Source organism: Crinia signifera, chromosome 1 (genome assembly GCF_055691185.1).
Source record: "Crinia signifera chromosome 1, ASM5569118v1, whole genome shotgun sequence".
Lineage (NCBI taxonomy): Eukaryota > Metazoa > Chordata > Amphibia > Anura > Myobatrachidae > Crinia > Crinia signifera.
The window spans coordinates 115,077,492-115,099,318 of record NC_139217.1 but is presented as its reverse complement, the minus strand read 5'-3'; the positions used below and the strand labels follow the sequence as shown (position 1 = coordinate 115,099,318).

At 41.2% G+C, this 21,827-nt stretch overlaps 1 protein-coding gene across 1 annotated transcript in view; it reads left to right on the top strand.

The window, feature by feature from the left end:
- The window catches only part of DCHS2 (dachsous cadherin-related 2), a 269,106-nt gene that overhangs the window by 133,572 nt on the left and 113,707 nt on the right, over nt 1-21,827 (top strand). Inside the window, exon 3 of the mRNA XM_083171960.1 lies at nt 4,466-4,697. Coding sequence (XP_083028086.1) covers nt 4,466-4,697 — 232 coding nt within the window. The remainder of the gene's footprint in view (nt 1-4,465; nt 4,698-21,827) is intronic.

Below are 21,827 nucleotides of genomic sequence, written 5' to 3'. Positions count from 1 at the left end.
CTGCCTCCATACATACATACATAGCCTCCCTCGTAAGTACATTGCCTCATTCATACATACAGTACATAAATACATCCATCCACACTCTCCCACACTCATACATACAGTATTTCCATACATACACACATATTTACAGTATATATATCGATACATACACTGACCACATACTTTTAAAGCCTCTCATACTGTATGAGTGTATGTATTAGTCATACATGCATACATACACACACTGCATCAATCCATTTATACATATATCCCCCACCCCCACCCCCACACAGCAAGGGCGCATCGTGATACCTGTAACTTAGGTAGCCTACCGCTGGCATAACATTCAAGGGAGGGGCGGTTACTGCTCCCCGCTGCTGACACCTCCCGATGCCATCAGCCAGGTTGCCCGCTTCTTCTGTTGGTGGGGAAGCGCTGCTGCTGGCGACTCCATAGCGCTGTCAGCTGCTCCCCGCTGGTTACTGCTCCCCGCTGCTGACACCTCCCGATGCCATCAGCCAGGTTGCCCGCTTCTTCTGCTGGTGGGGAAGCGCTGCTGCCGGCAACTCCATAGCGCTGTCAGCGCTACCGCTGGTGAGGGCTGGGCGGCTGCTGCTGGACTGGTGGGGCGCTTCCTGATTCTGCTAGCAGGGAAGCACTGCTGCCGCCAGCGGCTCCATAGCGCTGCTGCTGCCGCCAGCGGCTCCATAGCGCTGTCAGGGGAAGCGCTGCTGCCGGCAACTCCATAGCGCTGTCAGCGCTACCGCTGGTGAGGGCTGGGCGGCTGCTGCTGGACTGGTGGGGCGCTTCCTGATTCTGCTAGCAGGGAAGCGCTGCTGCTGCTGCTGCCGCCAGCGGCTCCATAGCGCTGTCAGCGCTACCGCTGGTGAGGTTTGACCCCCTTGTCCCCAATCCCCCACCCCTGGAAACTACAGGTTTTTTTAAACAATTCTAGAGGAAAGTGGCGGTGGCTCAAGGGACCTGGTGCAACAAGTAAATCTAATGCATTTAAATGTTGGGCTGAAAAAGGGCGCCCTCCAGCGGCCAGCGCCCTAGGCAGCTGCCTAATGCTGCCTAGTGATAGCGCCGGCCCTGTAGGTAGTAGAAGAATGCCCTTAAATGTTTCTTTCAAAATCACAAGTTGAAATAACCCTTTAAGTGCCAACATCTCGGAGCGGTGTGCAAAATATACGCTAAAAGTGCCAGCGTTGCTTTCCTTAGTCCAGTCCAGTCCATGTAATGCCCTTGACACCTTTATATTAAATAACAGCATAGTCCTAACTAGGCCATAAAAGGAAATAATATGATTGCTGTAGATATTATGTAAATAGCAGGAGATTTTAGAGTGTAGTAATTTGGTGGCCTATTGCACAACATTAATGACCCATTATATATGCAGAAATACTAGTTTCCCATGTTTTATACAGTATAATGGTCCCATTCATTTTTAGGAAACCAATTGAGCCGCTTAATAAGCAGCAAACTCCATAAACTTAAAGTTTGGGGAGTTTCTTCAGATAACGCTGATTCCCTGTGCTCCACTTCATCCTATGGGGAAAAAGACAGATCCAAGCCGATCTCTTCATCGCCACTGCACAGTAGGACCTTTAACTGTGTGACCTTAGGTCATGCATGTGCTGAACACTAGCATGGGGCCAGATGTACTAAGCCTAAAAAGTAATTAAAATGGAGAGTGATAAAGTACCAGACAATCAGCTCTTAACTATCATGCTACAGGCTGTAAATGGCAATTAGGAGCTGATTATTATTCTTTTATTACAGTTTCTTATACAGTGCGGCATATTCCGTTGCACTTTACAATTTATATACACTCTTCCTTTTATAAATTTTTAAGGCTTAGTACATCGTGCCTACTGTCCGGTAAGTGGACTTTAACTGAAGTAGCCGTGTAAGGGGATAGCAAGGACAGCTGCTTTTAGAGTTCCAGTAATTATGTGTCCATCACCGCAATGCGTGGCACTAGTACCTGATAAATATCACTGCTATTGTAACAGGTTAATGGAATTAATTACACATTTTCATACCTTGTTGGTTGAGAGACCCCACAGCAAGTAGTCATTGCCAGTGAGAAGTGGTGGATCAATGCATGGGCAGTCCCCAGCTTTTTTAAAAATGGGGGTGTCTGGACTTGGAGATGTCATTCTTCAGTCCGGAAACCCCTCTCCGTGCACAATAGATGAGTGCAGGAGCCTGTTGTGAGCATTTTAATGAGTGCAGAGCTGATGCCAGGAGGAAGGGAGCAAGGCCATCACAGATTAGGGTTACCAGAGATGGATATGGACCTCATGAGGCCCTAGGCAAGATTCTGGTTTGAGCCCTTCCTCCATTAAACAATCCATAGCACTATATTTTTGCTACTGATTGCAGGCGGAATCCATAGAATCTTGGCGCATGCACAGCCTACCGATATATACTCAGTTGCATTAAAATCAACATTGCTTACAAATCTGAAACATGCTCTATGGCTATTGGAAGGAGGCTTAATACCTGTGTAACACTTAAAGTAAACTGGCTGCCCACATACTGTGGATGAAACTATTTTGTGAGTCCAAACTTTTTTTATCCTATCAAAGAACATCAAAGGGACTTGTGGGTAGGTCTGGGTGATGTCCTGGGTCCTGGGTGACTAAAGTAATAGATCAAGGTGGGGCTGTAGATGTAGCTTATCTAGACTTTAGTAAAGCTTTTGACACTGTCCCACATCGCAGACTGTTAAATAAACTTGAAAGCTTGGGATTGGATTCTAAGATAGTTGAATGGACAAGAAACGGAGTACAGTCAAAGGAGGGAAAGGTTACAAGTGGAGTACCCCAGGGATCTGTACTTGGACCGGTGCTTTTTAATATCTTTAGTGGTGATATTGCATATGGAATTGAGGGTAAAATGTGCTTTTTGCAGATGGCACAAAGGTATGCAACAGGGTAGACACACCAGGAGGGGTAAAACAAATGATTGAGGATCTAGGTAGATTAGAGGAATGGTCAAGAGCATGGCAACTACAGTTTAATGCCAAAAAATGCAAAATCATGCACTTGGGTCTCAGAAATCCAAAGACTAAATATAGAATAAATGGCACTATAATGGAAACTACTGAGGAAGAGAGGGATCTAGGTGTCACTATTTCAGGGGACTTAAAAGCAGGTAGGCAATGTAACAAAGCAATGAAGAAGGCAAGTCAGATGCTTGGTTGCATAGGGAGAGGTATCAGCAGTAGAAAGAAATAAGCAATAATGCCACTGTATAGGTCATTGGTACGACCTCATCTACAGTACTGTGTTCAGTTCTGGAGGCCATATCTCCAGAAGGATATAAATACATTAGAGACTGTACAAAGAAGGGAAACTAAAATGGTGCATGGCCTACATCACAAAACGTACCAGGAAAGACTAAAAGATCTTAATATGTATACTTTAGAGCAGAGAAGGGAAAGGGGGGACATGATAGAAACTTTCAAATATATCAAGGGTTTTAACAAGGTACAGGTGGGAGACATTCTTCACAGGAAGAGGAGCAACAGAACACGAGGACATGCACTGAAACTAGAGGGAGGAAGATTGAAGGGAAATGTGAGAAATAATTACTTTACAGAAAGAGTAGTAGATACGTGGAATAGCCTACCATCAGAGGTAGTAGAGGCAAATACAGTAGTACAATGTAAACATGCTTGGGATAGGCATATTGATATCCTTACAAAAAAATAAGGATCAAATATAGTTTGAGGTAACATGTTTAAAAAAGGGGCAGACTAGATGGGCCAAGTGGTTCTTATCTGCCGTCAAATTCTATGTTTCTCTGTTTCTATGTCATGAAGTAGTCACGCAATGCTCCTCTATGAACCTTTTGAATAGAGAGCATGGGGAAATTTACTAAGATGTGTATTATACTTCACATGTGATGTTGCTATGGGCAACCAACCAGAATCTACTTCTTATTTATTTAGCACCCTCTATAAGATAGTAGACAGGATTTGATTGGTTGGCCACAGCAACATCACATGTGAAGTAGAATACACATCTTAGTAAATTTCCCCCCATATCTTTATTGGGCCCTTTAGATTCTGCTGGGCCCTAGATCTGCACCTAAATTGCCTTGTTGAAAATCTGCCTCTGATGATTGACCCAGCATTCCTGGACTGCCTATAATTTTGCCCCAGCATTAAGTAAATGCTACTTTATAATTGGTGTTAAGAAGACAATAGCAGCATCGAGTAGCTGTGTACAGATATTACAATGTGCATCTTCCAGAAAGTAAATTATTATACTCAAAAGAAGAAAAGGAACTTATTCTGAATATTCTTCATTTTTGCAGGTTACCAACCATTTAAACATGTCTCTAAATAATGCAAATCTTTCATTGCCTGTTATTGCTTTACATCATATATATTCTGGTTTTAAATTAAAGACAACAGAGGTTTGTGATTTTTTTTATTTTATTTGTCCTTTCACTTATTATCTTATAGGGTGGCCTAAGTGCTCAGGCTTTTGTTCAAGTCGATATAGAAGACATAAATGACAATGCACCCGTTTTTGAAACTACAACCTATGTGGCAAGCATCAGCAGCCACACCCAGCCAGGCACTGAGGTCCTCAATGTCATAGCCACTGACAGAGATGGAGGGATATTTGGAGAAGTGTCGTATGAACTTATACCTGGAGATAAAACATCAATGTTTTCTATTAACTCCACTGCAGGTACTGTTACATTGTACATCTCTTACTATCTGACTGACATGGCTGGTTCCTCATATAGGGCTTTGCAATGATGACCTCTAGGTCATGTTATTTCATCTTAATTTTCACTAACTGGGTGTCACACAATAACACAATCTCATGTAATGCCATGGATAATATGTTACATAGTATGTTTGTCTCCACTCCTCTCTCCACATTCAGTATGATCTATAAGAGAATGAGATGTGTGGTATTTAGGAACTGGAAGTAACATGGCAGCCACAGGTGGGAGGGTTCATAGTTCACATCAACTGTCAATACCTCCCAACATAGTCTTTATCTGCAATTGATTTTAATATATGTACTATTTTTATGTCTTTAAAGAGTTAAAACACCATCAAAAACTTGAAAGTGAGCATTAATTGAAATGGCGAAACATAATGAAATATAACTTATTTAATATGATTGTGAGCTGTAATGTTAAAACTCCCAACGTGATGTAAAAATATTTCTATCAGAGAAATCTCTGGTGAATCTATTTTACGGCACTTACAGCTGCCTCAATGAGATGTCTATGGGCACAGAGGCCTAATGTGTACATTTACTAAGATATCGAAAAAATCATCAATCTAAATCATCAGAATTTCTCTGCAACAATAGAACATGAAGTAGAAATGTTTATAGGTATTGTCTACAATCACCTAACTTTGTTACATCCATTTGCACATTGTTCTCTTGGAAATTTTACTATATAACTATTACTTCTGGGTATGTACTGTCGTAGCGACAGTACATACCCAGAAGTAATAGTTATATAGTAAAATTTCCAAGAGAACAATGTGCAAATGGATGTAACAAAGTTAGGTGATTGTAGACAATACCTATAAACATTTCTACTTCATGTTCTATTGTTGCAGAGAAATTCTGATGATTTAGATTGATGATTTTTTCGATATCTTAGTAAATGTACACATTAGGCCTCTGTGCCCATAGACATCTCATTGAGGCAGCTGTAAGTGCCGTAAAATAGATTCACCAGAGATTCACCACCGTCTCCTGCAACACAGCATAAAGGGCCTGATACAGAAGTTGATGCTGCTCTTACATCTGTTGTCGGAGTTGTGGGTGCGTACGATCAGAGGAGTAGCTAGGTGACATGGGCCCTTATTCTGATCGGTGCGGCCGGAGCAGAATATGCGGCCAGGACCGTGCGTGCGAAACCCCGCCTTCCATACGGATCGCCAACTCCGTCCGTATGCGGTAAGAAGCTGGCCGAACGGACCGCACGTGTATTTTTCACGGAATACGCCTCCTCCATCTAAGGGAACCTCCCCCATCATTCGATGGTCGCAGACCATCGAATGCAGGACCGAGTGCTCCACCAGCTCCCGCAACCTCAGACCACACGGACATGTTTCCGTGCAAAAGCAGGGATCTGGGCGGGCAGCTGACATCCGGCGATGTCATATGTCTGCCCCCTACACGTGCGTCACGACTGCATTACCATACGTACGCCCAGCGTTTGCATGGGAACGCCCATGAAACGCGGGGCGTATGCATATGGTAATGAGCCCAAATACCCCTTCACACCCCTCTCCACCCCCTGTTCGGAGTGTTCACAGATCATGCGGGATTTGGCCGTACGCCCCGCTCGCACATGCGCAGAGACGCCTCTGCACATGCGCAGACACAAAACATCGGCGGGCCGAACGCACGCGGATATATCCGCACCGATCAGAATAAGGGCCATGGTGCCCAGAGAAAGGGTATGTTTTGGCAACTCCACCCCCCATAGTTATTTTTCCTTCTTATAGTAATGCCCCTTACACATTATGCCACACACGTAATGCCTATTTCATACTATGCCACATACCATAATGCTCATTACACAATATGCCACATACACCATAATGCCCATTACACATTATGCCCCACACCGTAATGCTTATTTCACTTCTTGACACACACACACACACACGCACTCACACACACTGTAATGCCTATTACATATTATACCACACACCATAATGCCTATTACACATTATACCACACACTGTAATGCTTATTACATATTATTCCACACACTGTAATGCCTATTACACATTATACCACACACAGTTATGCTGCTGCTGACACCATAATGACCCCACTAGTTCTGCTTTCACACATAATGTCCCCACAAGTGTCACTTACACACATAATGCACCCTGAAGTAGCACTTACCTACATTCTCATTGCCAGGAATTATATGCTCATTGTCAGGGGTTTCTTGCTTGTTGTCAGTGGGTTGTATGCTCTTTGCTAGGGGTTTAATGCTCATTGCCATGGGGGGATTACATGCTCATTGCCAGGAGGTTACAAGCTTGTTGCCAGGAAATTTACATGCTCATTGCCAAGGGAGAATACATGCTCATTGATGAGGGTTACATGCTCATTGCCAGGGGGATTACATGCTCTTTGCCATTTGGATTGTATACATGTTGCCAAGGGGATTACATGCTTGTTGCCAGGGAGCTGCAGATGCACAACATGCATCCGCACTTCCAGGTTGTGCTACGTGCTCTGTGCTCCCCTGACCGGAGGTTCTATAGCATCTGTCTCCAACAAAGCAGTGGCCATTTTGGAGGAGCGCAGGGTCTCTGCATATGTTGACAGATACTCTGCATTCCCGTAGCATGCTGCTACCTGTCCGCTTGTCCCAGCTCCTGTCCTCACTCAGGCAGGCACAGCGGAGGAGGGAGGAGAGAGGACCGATCGTGTGGCATCTCTCCTCCTTGAGCAAGTACTCCACTGTAGCTGCCCTCCATTTGCCCCTTTGTGCCATAATATGCAGATGCTAGCTTAAGCCTTCCCCTTGTGCAGTAACATGCATCTGAAGGCTTGTTGGCCTTGAGCAAGGAAGGGGTTATTCAGAGTTGATCACTGATGAGCAAATTTGCAATTCATTTGTTTATCATGCGCATGACTATGGATTGTCTGTCTGGGAGTGTCCAAAAAAAATGCAAGCCTACCCAGGCATTTTAAGGAAGGGTCTATGATGTCAGCATTGGCCTCGACCAGCTGACATTTGCGCAGACTGTAAAAATCATGCAATGGTTCAAGGATTGCGTATATATGTGCAACAGGATAGCAAATATCAATATTTCCGTAATTCACTCACAGATTTACACAGGGTGGCTAATTACTCGCAGTCATCTGCAACTTTAAAGATGAGCAATCAGGTCTGAATCAGGCCAAGGGTCTGTGTGTATATTGCAGCAACCTCGTAGCTAATATGTGTGAGGTGACCAGGGCTCAATAATATATTGCTGTCTCTAATGTTATGTGTTGTAACAATGCAGACACTATAGTGTGAATAATTAATTTCCAGAGTATTCCAGTCACAGTGTTGGTCATTAAATTGAATAGTGTGTGTCACAATAAAGAAGCAATAGTGCATAAACAGGTGGTGTATAACATATGATAAAGGTTTGAGGATATTACAGATTAGCAGCAATTTATCAATTTACAACAACAGTATGGGTACAGATATTAATGCTGTATAAAGGTAATGGAAAATGGGTACAGATCAGCATCCATATATCAAAATACCAAAAGTTTATGCAGCATCCAGTGCAGATTGTCCCAAAAATATAGTAGTGTTCCATTGTAAATATAATGTACCAGGGGCGTCGTCCCACTTACTTGTAAGTGTATGGTGTGTGGTACCCTGCATTTTCTAAGCCAGTAAGTACAGGGTTATCAGAGGTGAGCCATGTTACCGGAATAGGGGGTGAAAGGGTGAGGGCCCTGGCCCGGGAGTTAGTTAGCTAGATGTTACTTCTTGTCAGTATGGGTGCACTGGGTGTTCCCAACGTGATTCTGCTGTTAATCCTTCCTCAGGGAGTGGTGTGTGGACTGGCATCTCCCGGTAGTAGACTACCAGGCAACTTGTTTTCAATACCCACTGGAACCAATAATATATATACTAATAGTTGGTGGTGTTTGTGCACCATTGCTTTCTCATTGTATCACACACTATTCAATACACTGACCAGCACTGTGACTGTAAATTGATGATGTACACTTTTGTCTTTGCATCCTTGTTCATTACAACAAATCATATTAGAACCAGCAACTAGGCCAGACAAACCATAATACATTTAGCATGCATATGAATGTACAATGCCTGATACACCTACTGTTAGTATCCATGCATGCTAATACCTAGACACTGCACTACTGGCTCACTATTGTCACTGTGACCGGAGCAGTGTCTCTGTCTGAATATGGCCTCTGCCAATATGGCTATGCACCTAAGAACCTGGGCACTCCCATAACATGCCTAGAGATGGATTATTTTGCCAGGAACCTCTCAGTCACCACAAGAAATATCCCAGTCACCACCAGGAATGCACATATCACTTCCGGTTTGCTAAATTCTCTTTGCATATGCACCAATTATGGGACCACAAAATAGCGTGCAATATGAGAGTGCCTCTGAATCAGACCCATAGTTGCTTCTTGCATACAGTTATATGGTATGCAGAAATCCCATAAGGACTATATTGTATCCTAGGCCTCCTGATATAACCTTTTCTCAGATGATATAAACAAGGGACTGAAAAGCACTGGGAGAAGCTAGAAGGATAAAGAAATGCATTTAGTAAAAGTCCAGCAGAACATGTGCAAGCCAACTATTTCAAAAAGTCAACTTGATGTAATAATCTACTTAAAAATAATTAAAAATGATCAGTCTTTATGGCTTTATCCTGTAAAAGTGGTTTGACATGGAGAGATAATCTTGAACATGGTATTATGTAATCATATGAATGAGTGGATGAGTAATACACAAATGGACTGAGGCCCAGGAGTGCATCCATACTTTTATTTCATTTTCATCATTTAAGCATCTTTCTCATAATTTACTCTATAGCCATATTTCCGTCATTCTTCCTAATTACCATTTATATTATCCAGACTGATGGTGATGTAATTGTGGTTCATATACATAAACATATAATTGAATGCTAGATTGCAATAGCAATAGATTACAGCACTTCGTATGCCAAAGAGGTTTTAGCCAAAAGTTTCCATTAGAGAAGCCGGATATGTCAGTATTCTACAGGAAAATGCATCTGTCCTAAAGGTAAATTTACTAGTGGTGTATGACACAGATTATGTATAGTGCTATATGTGTTGCTATAATGTGTGGGACACTGTGGTACATTACAGCTGATCACAGCTGGGACTGAGATACACCTATGTGACAGAAAGCCTATCTTCATCCCTGACATTCATACACATAGACATCTTAACCCCAGACATACTATATACAAAGTTTTTAATATCTGCAAAAGGTGAACCTAAGAGAGTATTTTAGAGTGTCTGCCTGTCCTGTAAATACAAGATGTGATTCTGGTACAAAAGCCAAAACCAGAATAACAGAAATGAGCCTCAAAACCTCTTGAACTTATGTATAACCAGGGGTTAAAGTGAGGGGAAATGGGTGGAACTGAGTTCCACCACCTCTAATGGTCTAATAACATAGCACCTATGATCATATATACAGTGCAGTCATTTGGTGCTAATTGACTTTTTCTAAAGATGTCAACTAAATTGTATCATTCCAAAAAGTAAAATAATGAATCCCATTTAGAAACCAAAGATTTTAAATATTAAAACATTGCTTTTGTGCTTTTCTTTACTACATAAGTTCCCTTACACACTCCAAAAATAGTTGGCTATGTGAATGGCCAAATATTATCTGTAAATTGCTGTGGAATATGTGTGCACTATATAAATAACTGATACTATATAAATAAACAAAATAGTGTACATTGTGCAAAAAATTTGGCTTTTTATGTCTTTCTTCCAGCCCTCGCTTACTGATACTGATATTTTTAATATAGACTAATGTGTAATAAAGATGGGAGGCTTAGAGCTAGCCCTTGACTTCATTATTTTCCTTTTCCTCCTGTCCTCTCTTCCGCCTTTCCTTCATCTCCCATTATCAGGATCAGAATCAGCTTTATTGGCCAGGTATACTTATATATCTGGCCAGGTGTACTATATACTTATAGTACAGTATACTAGGAATTTGGAATTTGGTTTGGATTGCTGTGCAACAGCCAGGGTGGGAACAAGTAAAACAGTGACAGTACAGATATATATCACACGTACCGATGTACATTAAACGTATCCTGATGAGGGACACGGACATGGGGGACATATTTACATACAGCACCCAGTCAGCCATTCAGTGGCACCACTTGGTGATTGCAACAGCCAGTTAGGTAACAAGTAAAAACAGTACAGATATAGGACACATACAGATTTGGAATAGGTGTATTATGATGAGGGCACAGACATGGGGATCATTTATTTACTGATCTGTATAGCACCCAGGCAGCCATTCAGCGGCGCCACTTGGTGATTGCAACAGCCAGATAGATAGACAGTAAAAACAGTACAGATATGGAACACGACAGGGGTGACAAGGGGTAAATGCTGTATTTGGCTAGCGGCATAGATCCTAGTCAGCCATCAGCTGTGCCATCTTTACGTTGCTGCTCACAGGGCAGCAGTGGAGTGCCTCAACCCAGTGTGGGTGGTGGGGTGGTGGCAAGGGGGGGGAGAAGCAGTAAGGCCAGGGGAGAGAGTCTGTGTTACCGGGGGCCAGAGTTGGGCCCTCTCTGGGTTGCCCCTGATAGTGTAGTGGTATCTCCTCCCTTGAGTTCGCCCGGAGCTGGTTCATTGGGTGGGTGCAGACACGCTCCTTCAGACTGCTGGAGCATAGCACAGCAGCCAGTGGGCCTGCAGGCCGGAGGTCCACATGTGTTGCGGCCGGGGGATCCTGCTGGTATGGCCGGGGGATCCTGCTGGTGCACGGTGGGCTCCGCTCAACAACCATATTGCCAGCAATATTGCCCCATGTGTACACAGCTTAAGAGATGGTTTAAAAAAGGACTAAATACATCAGATGTTTTAGTATAAAAATTCCAAAATAGGAACTCAGTTAGGCCACAGAAGGAATTTTTGATTGGATACGGTTAATATTCTGAAGGTAATAGAATACTGATTCCAAACTACTGTAAGCAACCATAGAAAACAGAATCATTTTCTCTGAAATCATGAGAAGTGATGTCATAATTAAAGTAAAATGAAGAACAGAAGAAAACTGGCATGGAATAATCCTACCATACACCCTCCCAACAAATGGTTGAAGTTACCATGAAGTGCTAAGAAGACACAGCCAACACAAGATTTTGAACATTCAGCAAAGTAGAAAAAAAGATAAATTTGTTGTACAGTTTGTATTTCACATAAAGCAAGTACTATTAATATACAGACACAACCCTGGGCAGACATACCTAGGCTTTTAGAAGTGAAAGAACATATGGATAAAGGCAGCTTTAGCAGAAACAACATTAATGCATGATAACCAAGCCCAGGCACTTTCAGACTTAGCAGCCAGGAAAACAGCCATGGGCTACATATGGATGTTTTACTTTTAAGGCAAATTTAACACAGATAGCAGCATTGAATGGTACTGTACCAAGCATGGCTTGCTACCAAAGGATATTCTCAAAAATCAGAAACACTAGTGCCAGGATATTATATTCAGTAGCGGATGCAATTAAATGCAGGGTGAGCTGAGGGAGGATATTTACATGGAACAACTTTTGATGCTTTGAGAAAGAAGGGAATACTACAGGACTTAAAATAACTATTTTGAAAATATGATATACTATTATTTTGGACCTGTTATTCACTGAGATGTTGGATATTTGTGCAAATGTGTGTAAGTCTGACCCTGCATATTATAAAACTATCTTGAGAATATAATATACTGTACTATTATTTTTGACTTGTCATTCACTGGGATGTTGGATATTTGTTGGGATTGTTCAAAAAACCCATCCCTGGTGGCTATAGGCCCTGCCTTAGCTGTGAGAGGGTGTCAGACTGGTGGTATGGGTGTGTTAGGGAGTAGAAGGTGTTAAGCTGGCATTGTTCGTGTATAAGGGGGTCAGACCCACTTAAATCCCAATTTGTCCATGACACCGGGGAAGGACATTTTAGAGGAGTTAGCATAAAGTCGCAGACACAATTGCAAGAAAAGGTACAAGGATCACGGCAACTGTGTCCAACTTAGCATCAATCCATTTGAGGAGGGATCCCTCCCCTTCATTGGACCCCACCCCCTCACCAGACCCTGTCTCCATGAGGTCTGCTTTCAGAAATTCCTGGGCTGGTTTTCCATCCAAATCCACTCCTGATGTGTATGTTCTTCAGTGGATCGATAGGCTGGGATCATAGGATGCAACCCTCAAATCTGACCATTTGCAGGAGTATTTTTTAAGAGATTTGAACAGTTGGACTCTGACTGGTAAGATTTGTTGCTGATTTGTGTTGGAAGGACCATTATTCGGACCTGAGGGATCCACTGCCACGGTTAAGGCTACTGCTACTGGTGTCAGCCAACATTACTGTACCACTGTCTGGTAGATACTGTATGCTTGATATATTTTTTTAAATTGTGAGTGTATCCTTAAATACATTGTTTGTGTGTATTAAGGGTAACCGCACCAGCATGGTTTTTTTCTGTTTCTTTTTTCGGTGTGTGTATATATATATCCTCTGAAAAACACAATTGGCCACCCTCATACTAACGATTGGATCACACATGAATCTGAGAAACATCATCCACCAATAGTATCTTAACCATCGGTTATGTTTTGAATTGATTGGTGTAAGGACTATTTTGGTTGACATATTTTAGCTCTAGCACCATATTGACAGTGTTCTGTTTGCTGTTAGGAGTATTTTAAGGCCACTTTTGCTCCAATATTCACACTTATCTGCCCTTATTTATCGGGCCTGTCATCTGATATTGGGTTTTAAATACAAATCATGGGATGTAAAAAAGCTGCAGGGTCACATATCATGTAAAAAAGAATTGCAAACAACTAAAGGTGCCAGCAAGCCAGACCAGTATAAAGATACTCCAGTTATATTACACTCATGCATCCATAAATAATTATTGATTTAATAATATGGTCTTAATTATAATAAAATATTGAGTCATAAATGATTCAATATTGAGATCTCTACTGCTTGGCAGTATTACAAAGACTCATATATATTTTACTTGTAAGTAACTTATATATATATTACTCTAATGTATATATTAAATACTATAGACTGGGGCACGGAAATGAAGATAAGCCGACACTGATTACCTGGGTCTATGCCTATTGGAGGGCCAGCTGCTGAGAGGACAACACACATACTACTTTTAAGGGGGGGGGTTTTGGAAGGGGCTGTGGCCACACTGCCCAGATTTGGTCCTTCCCCACTACCTGGGCCCCATAGATATCTCAAAAGCCATGACTAAAGAAAATAAAAAATTACTATAACAATATTAAAAGAGATATATGCGTATAAATGGTTTGTAACCGGTGGATTATAATGAATTTAAAAGAAAGATTAATATCATAAAAATTATTTATTTAGTTATTTATTTTATTATAATTAAGTGCTTATCAGTTAAATCACTGCAGGGGGAGATTACCTTCTATTAACATCAGTATGTCTTCTGTATACACAATAACATAATCTTTTTCAGAAAAAAGAACATGTATTTGATAAATATGTTTACATAGATCACACAATAATGGAAGTGCAATTGTCCATTTAAACATGATTATTTTAAATTTTGTCAAACTAGAGTGTTTTTTTTCTCATGTTCTTTTTTGGCATTAAATTTATGGAATAAGTTACATCAATAATATAAAAAGAAGAACCTTGCTTAAGAACCACTAATGTAATTTCTGAAGGCATTAGTTACTACTTTGTCAGTAAGGGAACAACTGAAAGGAGTCTGACAATCCTTCCCTCTTTAGCGGAAATTCTTAATTTTGCCCTGAAATATTAGTTACCCTCTATAACCTGAAGGGACTATTGTGAAAAACTGGTATAAATCACATTTTTACTTTTTTTTTTTATAAGTGTTAATTTAAAACGTTAATAACCTTTATAGAAAAGGATGAAAATGTACGTACGTTTCTACAAGCCAATTTACGGTACAGTTGTTTAAAAGGAAATGACATATGAAAAACTAAAAATAATATAGCTGCAGTGCTAATGAGTAAAGTACATTGGTTATATATGGTTATACAAGCAGCCAATCAGAAAAGACTACATAAAGCTCGCAGGCCTCCAGAAGACAAAAGATATTGCTCCTAAGAAGCCAACTTGGACATGTGGCCAGGTTTCATTATGTTGTATGTTGTGGGGGCGTGCTACTGTAATTGGTACACATCCTTACAGTATATGAGTATCTCTTCCTGTCTCCATTTTACTTCTACAGACATAAGGGTTTAAGTCTACGATACACTAAAATCTAAATCCAATCATGTTGTATACATGCACCATGCTAAAATGCACATATTTACATTGAGTACAAGGATGTATCTCCTACTTTTCTTCCAAAAAGATTTATTAATACCTACAGTTACTGGACATTAACTTGTTGATAGGGAGGGGGGAGCTACTGTATATAAAGGGATAAATCAGTTAATTATGAATGATGGTTTATTGGTTACCAGCTGAATAAGGTTTAAAATGTTTGATCTAAAACCTCAGATTTAAGACCATTTGCAACACAGAATAGAAAACATGTTAGAGATTTTGAAATAGTTAACGGATGCTGTGGCTCAACCAATGTGGGAGGTATATTTGCCCCTTCCACAATAAATCTGCTGTGTGATAGATCACGCTATACTGCTTAAGCTCGTGGCATTCATAGTTGATTTATGAACCTATTTTCCTTTTTATAGTTGCAGTATGCATTGTGGTGCCTCATTGCCGTGCCTCCTGGGTGTTATAAATGTCAGCTGTCGGCCAGATCACTACAATTGTCAGTGGAATAACATTTCTAGAGTTACAATTGTCAAGAAAATGTGTTCGTGATGAGCAGAAAGTTTAAAAGGGAAGCAAGAAAAGCAGGAATATATCCTGCAATATTACTTACCTGTTCCTGGAAAATGACTATAACAAAAACAAATTTAAAATTAAATCTATCAGTCCAGACATAATTGTGGATTGTGTATATTTCATTCAGTAAAACATGAACCAGTTTTTATCAATATCTCCCGGTTATATACAGCTAACAATGTGCACAGTACAACCATTCTCCTCCACTGGTTGCAATTCTATTGTTGTTCTATTGGACATTTTCAAATGTGTACTAATTTTTGGAAAGCCCACGGCATGTGGATTTTCCCACAGCCAAAGGGTTTTTCCTATTCAATTGCAGTTGAGAAAATGAGCCACAGTGATTTCTCGCACTACCAGAGCAATTTTTTTTTTTTATTTTAAGGAAAATCATGTGGACTTACTATGCAACCCCTGCAGCATCCCCCGACCCCTTTCCTATTGGAATCAGTTTCCAACTGACTTAATTAGTCCATAATTAGTCACCTTCCAAACTTAAGTAATGTATTTTTCATTCAACCTGATGGGATCTGATCTTCTGCAGCAGCAATATGTGAGTGTGCGAGTGTGCGTGCGACCCCAGTCATGTGTGTGTCCTCCCACACAGGGGCATTTTAAGAGAGGAGATGGCAAGTAGACTCTGGCATTATTTCAGAGTGTACTGCGGGGGGGGTTTGGAGGTAAGTATAATATATGGGTGCAGTGGGTGCGGTGTGGGCCCCATTGTAGAAATGCCTATGATACCACAGGTATTGGGAGTGTGTATTCCTGCAGGAATCCAGAATTAGGTGCAAGGTCAGCAAGGTTCCTGTGATTCCTGTTACTTGGTAAGCACAGTGAGCATTGTGTGCAATTACAGGCTGCTGCAAAATTGCATTCTGTATTGTATCTTAGAATAGATAAAGCTCAGAGTACCATAGAAGAATGTGAAAATATGCGTGAAGAGTATTAACTTGATTATGACTGGCTAGAAATAGAAATATAAAGAATAATTTATAATATTAAGAGGGGGAAAACGCATCAGGTTGATATTATTATTATTACTTTGGTTATTATTTTTATCATTTTATCTATTTACATAACCAAAGAGCAAAACAGGAAAGACAGTAATTTACTGTACAAAACAATACAGGACAAGTACATGATATATAGACATTGCTGCATCAATGGACATGACACTGAAATAAGAATCAGGGTGACCAAAACCAAGGGCTCGGTTACGTTGTAAGAAGATAGTCTAGGTAAGAGAAGGAAAAAGCACAGGATGGAAGTGATGGCCCCACTATAACAGGAAAATGAGACCATATGCACATCGCTGCCCTCACTAAGCGATCACAGATTATTGTGATCCCACAGTACCTGGGCCAATAGGTAATTCCGTCTTACTGTCAGTAACCACCTGTTACTGACTCCTCCCACTGTGCAGTGGGCAGGTAACTTGCTGCTACCGCCAAGCTTCTAAAATCAGCTCCTGGAAACTCTTCTGCTCTTGTGATTACACAAGCTTGGGAAACACCTCATGGTTGCTGTTGACTGATTCCAATTTGCCTACCATGGACCAGTCCCTACACAGTAGCTGCCAGTGGGAGGAAATTAGAGACACTGACTCAACCCAAAACAACCGGAGAATGGAATATGCTTATGCACACTCTCTCAGGGCTGTGGACCGGGGATAACCAGCAGCAGTGCCGCAGCACATTAAAGACCTCAAAGATAGTATATCAAAGTAAAATCAGGATCTCTAATTTAGGTGGGTAGGTCCATTGTCTTATTTTCCATATGTTTACTGTTCAGTGTGGTTGACTTTTCCTATATGTAGATTGCCTGTTTTTTTTTTGTGCAAGTGGAATGTTTATTATAAATTACTCTGAGAACAGATTTAAAAGCCAATTTTTTCTTTATGTCTGTTTTGTTTTGCTTCCGCAAGATGATTACAGCTATTTTGTTTATATGAAATATTATTACACTCAACAGTTAAATAAATCATCAGATACATTAAATGTGCTGCTTATGAACCTACAAAGCACAAACCATTGATGTTTTGAAATTACTATTCTTTGACGTCAAAAAAACATATTTTATTTGCTGTTTATTTAGCAGCATGGCAACAATAGGCTCGTATGTATTATTACAATTATCTCCACTGTCACAAGTCATCCCTAGCATGAATAAGACTTCTCTACTTGGCAAGGCCGTAACAGCGTCTGGAGTGCTCCAACCAGCTGTGCTTGCTCCAATAAGCTTTAGAGATTTCCCACATTGTTTTCCTATTGTGCTTGTCTCAAAACTGAAATCCCCCAGCTGTAATTCTATCCAATAGTAATATGTGCGAAAGCCACTGTATCATAGCTACGCACCATACAGTGACTGGCATGGTCCTTACTAACAACAAACATACTGTAACTGTGTAGTAATATGCCCCTCTTTTGCCAACAATGGGGTAAAAGTATGAAGCAGTGATAAAGGAGAAGTGGCCCATGGCAACCAATCAGCTGCTCTGTATAATTTTAGATTATTATTATTGGCCACTTCTCCTCCTTTATCACTGCTTCATACATCTACCCCTATAACCCCAGGTAATAGAGGTGCTACTGTAAATCTTCTAATTGCCAGTTCAAGGATTGGAAAATGCAGACTAATTGTTGTATAATTGCTGAACCAACTCTTGTGTAACTTCTCCATTGGACTTTCTCCTGTGGTTTATATAACAAGGTAACAAAAGGAAAAGATAGCAGCACTCAAGAACAATGAATTCAATAAAAAGCAGGGGTAAATAAAACCAAAACTTTACTTGGTATGCAAATATTAAATATGCCACTAAGACATACAAGAAGAAAAAGTTACAAGATAAGTACAATAAAATACACATAATTGCCTCAAGCTCAGGTAAAATATTAATGGAGCAAGTACATAGAATTTCTTTGAGACAGTCAGATGGACTAGGTGAGTGCACTTTACCATAAACTGCTGTTGTAGCTGCTTTACTGCTATGAAATATGTGAAAGGCACCCAAATTGGATAATGATTGAACCCAAATGCTGGAAGCAAGAGTCCTCTCTCTGGGGTGGATGTGGAAGGATTGGGCCACCGGAGGATATCCAGAAGGGTGGGCTGCTGGTGATATAGTCGCAGCTGATGGTGTCAGCAAAATGTCGCTCACCAGCACCCCACCCTTCTGGATATACTCCGGTCGCCCAATCCTTCCACAGCCACCCCAGAGATAGAGGACATTTGGTTCCAGCATTTGGGTTCAATCATTATCCAATTCCTCCAGTTCTTCATTGGGACACTGTACAACTAGAGAGAACTTTGGAAGCCAATTTGGGTGCCTTTCACATAGCTTATAGCCAGGGGTTAAAGTGAGGGGGAACGTAGTGGAATGGTGAGATGGAACATTTTAACCTCCACATTGGCCCTGCACAGCAATTATCACAGAAAATAATTCTAGTTTGCAGGGGGATGCCAAAAACCCTACCACTGTCCCTGTCTCTGCATAATTGGGGGAGGGGGTGTAATTAGGTGGCATAGAGAAATTAGATCCTCCACCACTGCATGACCACTTTATGCCCTGCTCATAGCAGTAAAGCAGCTACAAGAGCAGTTTATGGTAAAGTGCACTTACCTTGTCCATCTGACTATCTCAAATAAGTTCTATGTACTTGCTCCATCAATATTTTACCTGAGAGTGAGGCAATTATGTGTATTTTATTGTACTTATCTTTGTCATTTTTTCCTCTTTTATGTCTTAGTGGCATATTTAATATTTGCATACCAAGTAAAGTTTTGGTTTTATTTACCCCTGCTTTTTGTTGAATTCATTGTACTTGGGTGCTGCTGTCTTTTCCTTTTGCTTTTTATGTACTCTTGTAGGGACTGACTACCCCTACCCCCTAGCAGCTGCTCACTGGGAAATGACACATAACTCGGGCACCCGTTTTTATTCTTAATTTAATAAAAATCCTTTCTTTTTTTAATAACAAGGTATTGTTCAGGCATTTAGTGGTTAAATACATTTATCTATTAGGAAACTTGCCTATTGCTCATCGTGGCTACCGGGACTGCTCCGGGGTGGTGGCCCCGAAGTGTAGTGATGCTGCAGATGTGAATAAAATCAATGACATTTCCAAATGGATTGTTTGTTTCTCAGTATGTAACACAAAGCAATCTGAAAAACAATGTGAATTGATGACCTTACTGCGGGGCCAGATGTTTCTCCATTCCAGAAGGTTAGCTTACACAGCACAGAAATGCCTACAGGATGAAGTCTGACACTACAGGCAACACGATGCATATGGTATAGCAGATGCATCATTTATTTATATGGCACGAGAATTTGGGAACAAACACAGACTTATTATATGACAATGTATCACCAAACAGAAGAGAGCAACAGATGACCTAGAGCTTGTCAACTGATAAGTGCGTAGTATTTCTGTAATGTTTTAAAAAATGTTATAGTTATTTTAAAGATATACCATAAGCATTTAATTGAATGTAAAATAGGTTATAGTGAAGCCGTATAACATCGTAGGATAATGGTCTGGATCACATATTTTGATGCTGTTAGGTCACAACTAAGCAATCATAAGCAATATGAATGGTATTACAAATTGTGCTTCTAGTGGATAACATACAGGGTCATCGGGTGTGGTATCATCTCCCGACAGTGGTCATTGTCAACGACTGCCGGAACTCTGACAGGGAGTGAGCGATACAAAGCCCTCTGCAGGCTCGGTGACTCGCTGCGCTCGCCACAGGTTCTATTCTCCCTCTGTGTGGGTTGTGGACCACCATGAGGAAGAAAAGCCCCTGTAAGTCAGGATCCCTACTGTCAGGAGGCCATATGGCACCTGGGTCTTCAAAAGCAGGGACTGGTTATGGATCTGGCATCACGGGACATGAACAAATCTAGGAAGTGTTGCAATGCCCCTTAAAAAAAGTTTTAAATTACTTTGCGCACTGCTAAGGGGGGAATTGCATGCTTCAGAGAGGACACAGTATCCCCCTCAACAACTGTCACCCAACAGGTCCTACTAAGAGGCCTGCGAAAACATTAGTGAGTGTACCCCCCCCCCCATCATCCACTGCATATATCAGATAGAGGACTGGCAATGGTGCTCATTCTAGCTCCATCATATGCCATTAAGGAAAGAAACAATACTCTGAGACAGAGGGAACTGCCCTTAGCTGCACCAATTGGGAGTTGTTTCAAACTCTAGATGTACAAAATATATGGGTGTATATTGGAGCACTCTGGGGTAGGGGTTGGTAATTAGGACTAGCCAATATTGTCTGAACTATTGGGTAATCTCTATGCAATTCCCCAATATACGATCAGATGGGTGTTCTTGTAGCCGACTAATTGAAGTGCAGGGCTCCTTTTAACGTGCTGTGCAGGTATTTTTGCAATAAAGGTAATAATCATAATGGCAGGGTTGGGCAAAACCAAGTAAGGACACAGAACTGTTACTCTACCATTGAAAAAGTCTCACATAGGGATGAAACTCATTTGGCCCCAAACATTTAGCACACGAATACTGGCATATTTGCCCAACCCTCTCATTACGATTATTACCTTTGTTGCATGATTGCATTTTTGATGGTTAAGTGCACTGCTAACCTCTTCAATAAATATTGCTACTAATAACCCCAGTGCCCCATGGATAAGAACAGACAATCAGAGAAGTAAATGGACTGTATCAAAAGAAAACTGCAGTAAAACCCCCTCTCTCTGGGGTTTTACCGCATTATGAAATGCATCAATGCGGGACCGCAATGTTTTCTGTGTGGAGGGTAGCACCATATTTTTCTGGCACTACCCTATAGAATCCTATAGGCTTCTTACCATATCCCCTGTCGACTCTCACACATGCCGTACCGCTCATGCCGGGCCCCCTCACCTGCTGTCCAGGCAGCCTCCTGGTGTGCTGCTCAGACTCAGTGACCTCCTTCCTAGCAATAGGATTTCCGCTTCCTGGTGCAGGGAGGAGCCTGGGAGTCTCTGCAGCAGGAAGGATCCACAGGGACCCTCTCACCCGGTGCCAGTGGCTTCGCAAAGGGCAGCTCTTTTTGCAAAAGCTGGCTTTTGCGATAATAATAGCATATGTTAATACATCTGTGATAAGTATTGTTGCGTTGCAGGGTGGGATGTATTTTGTATTGTTAATACAT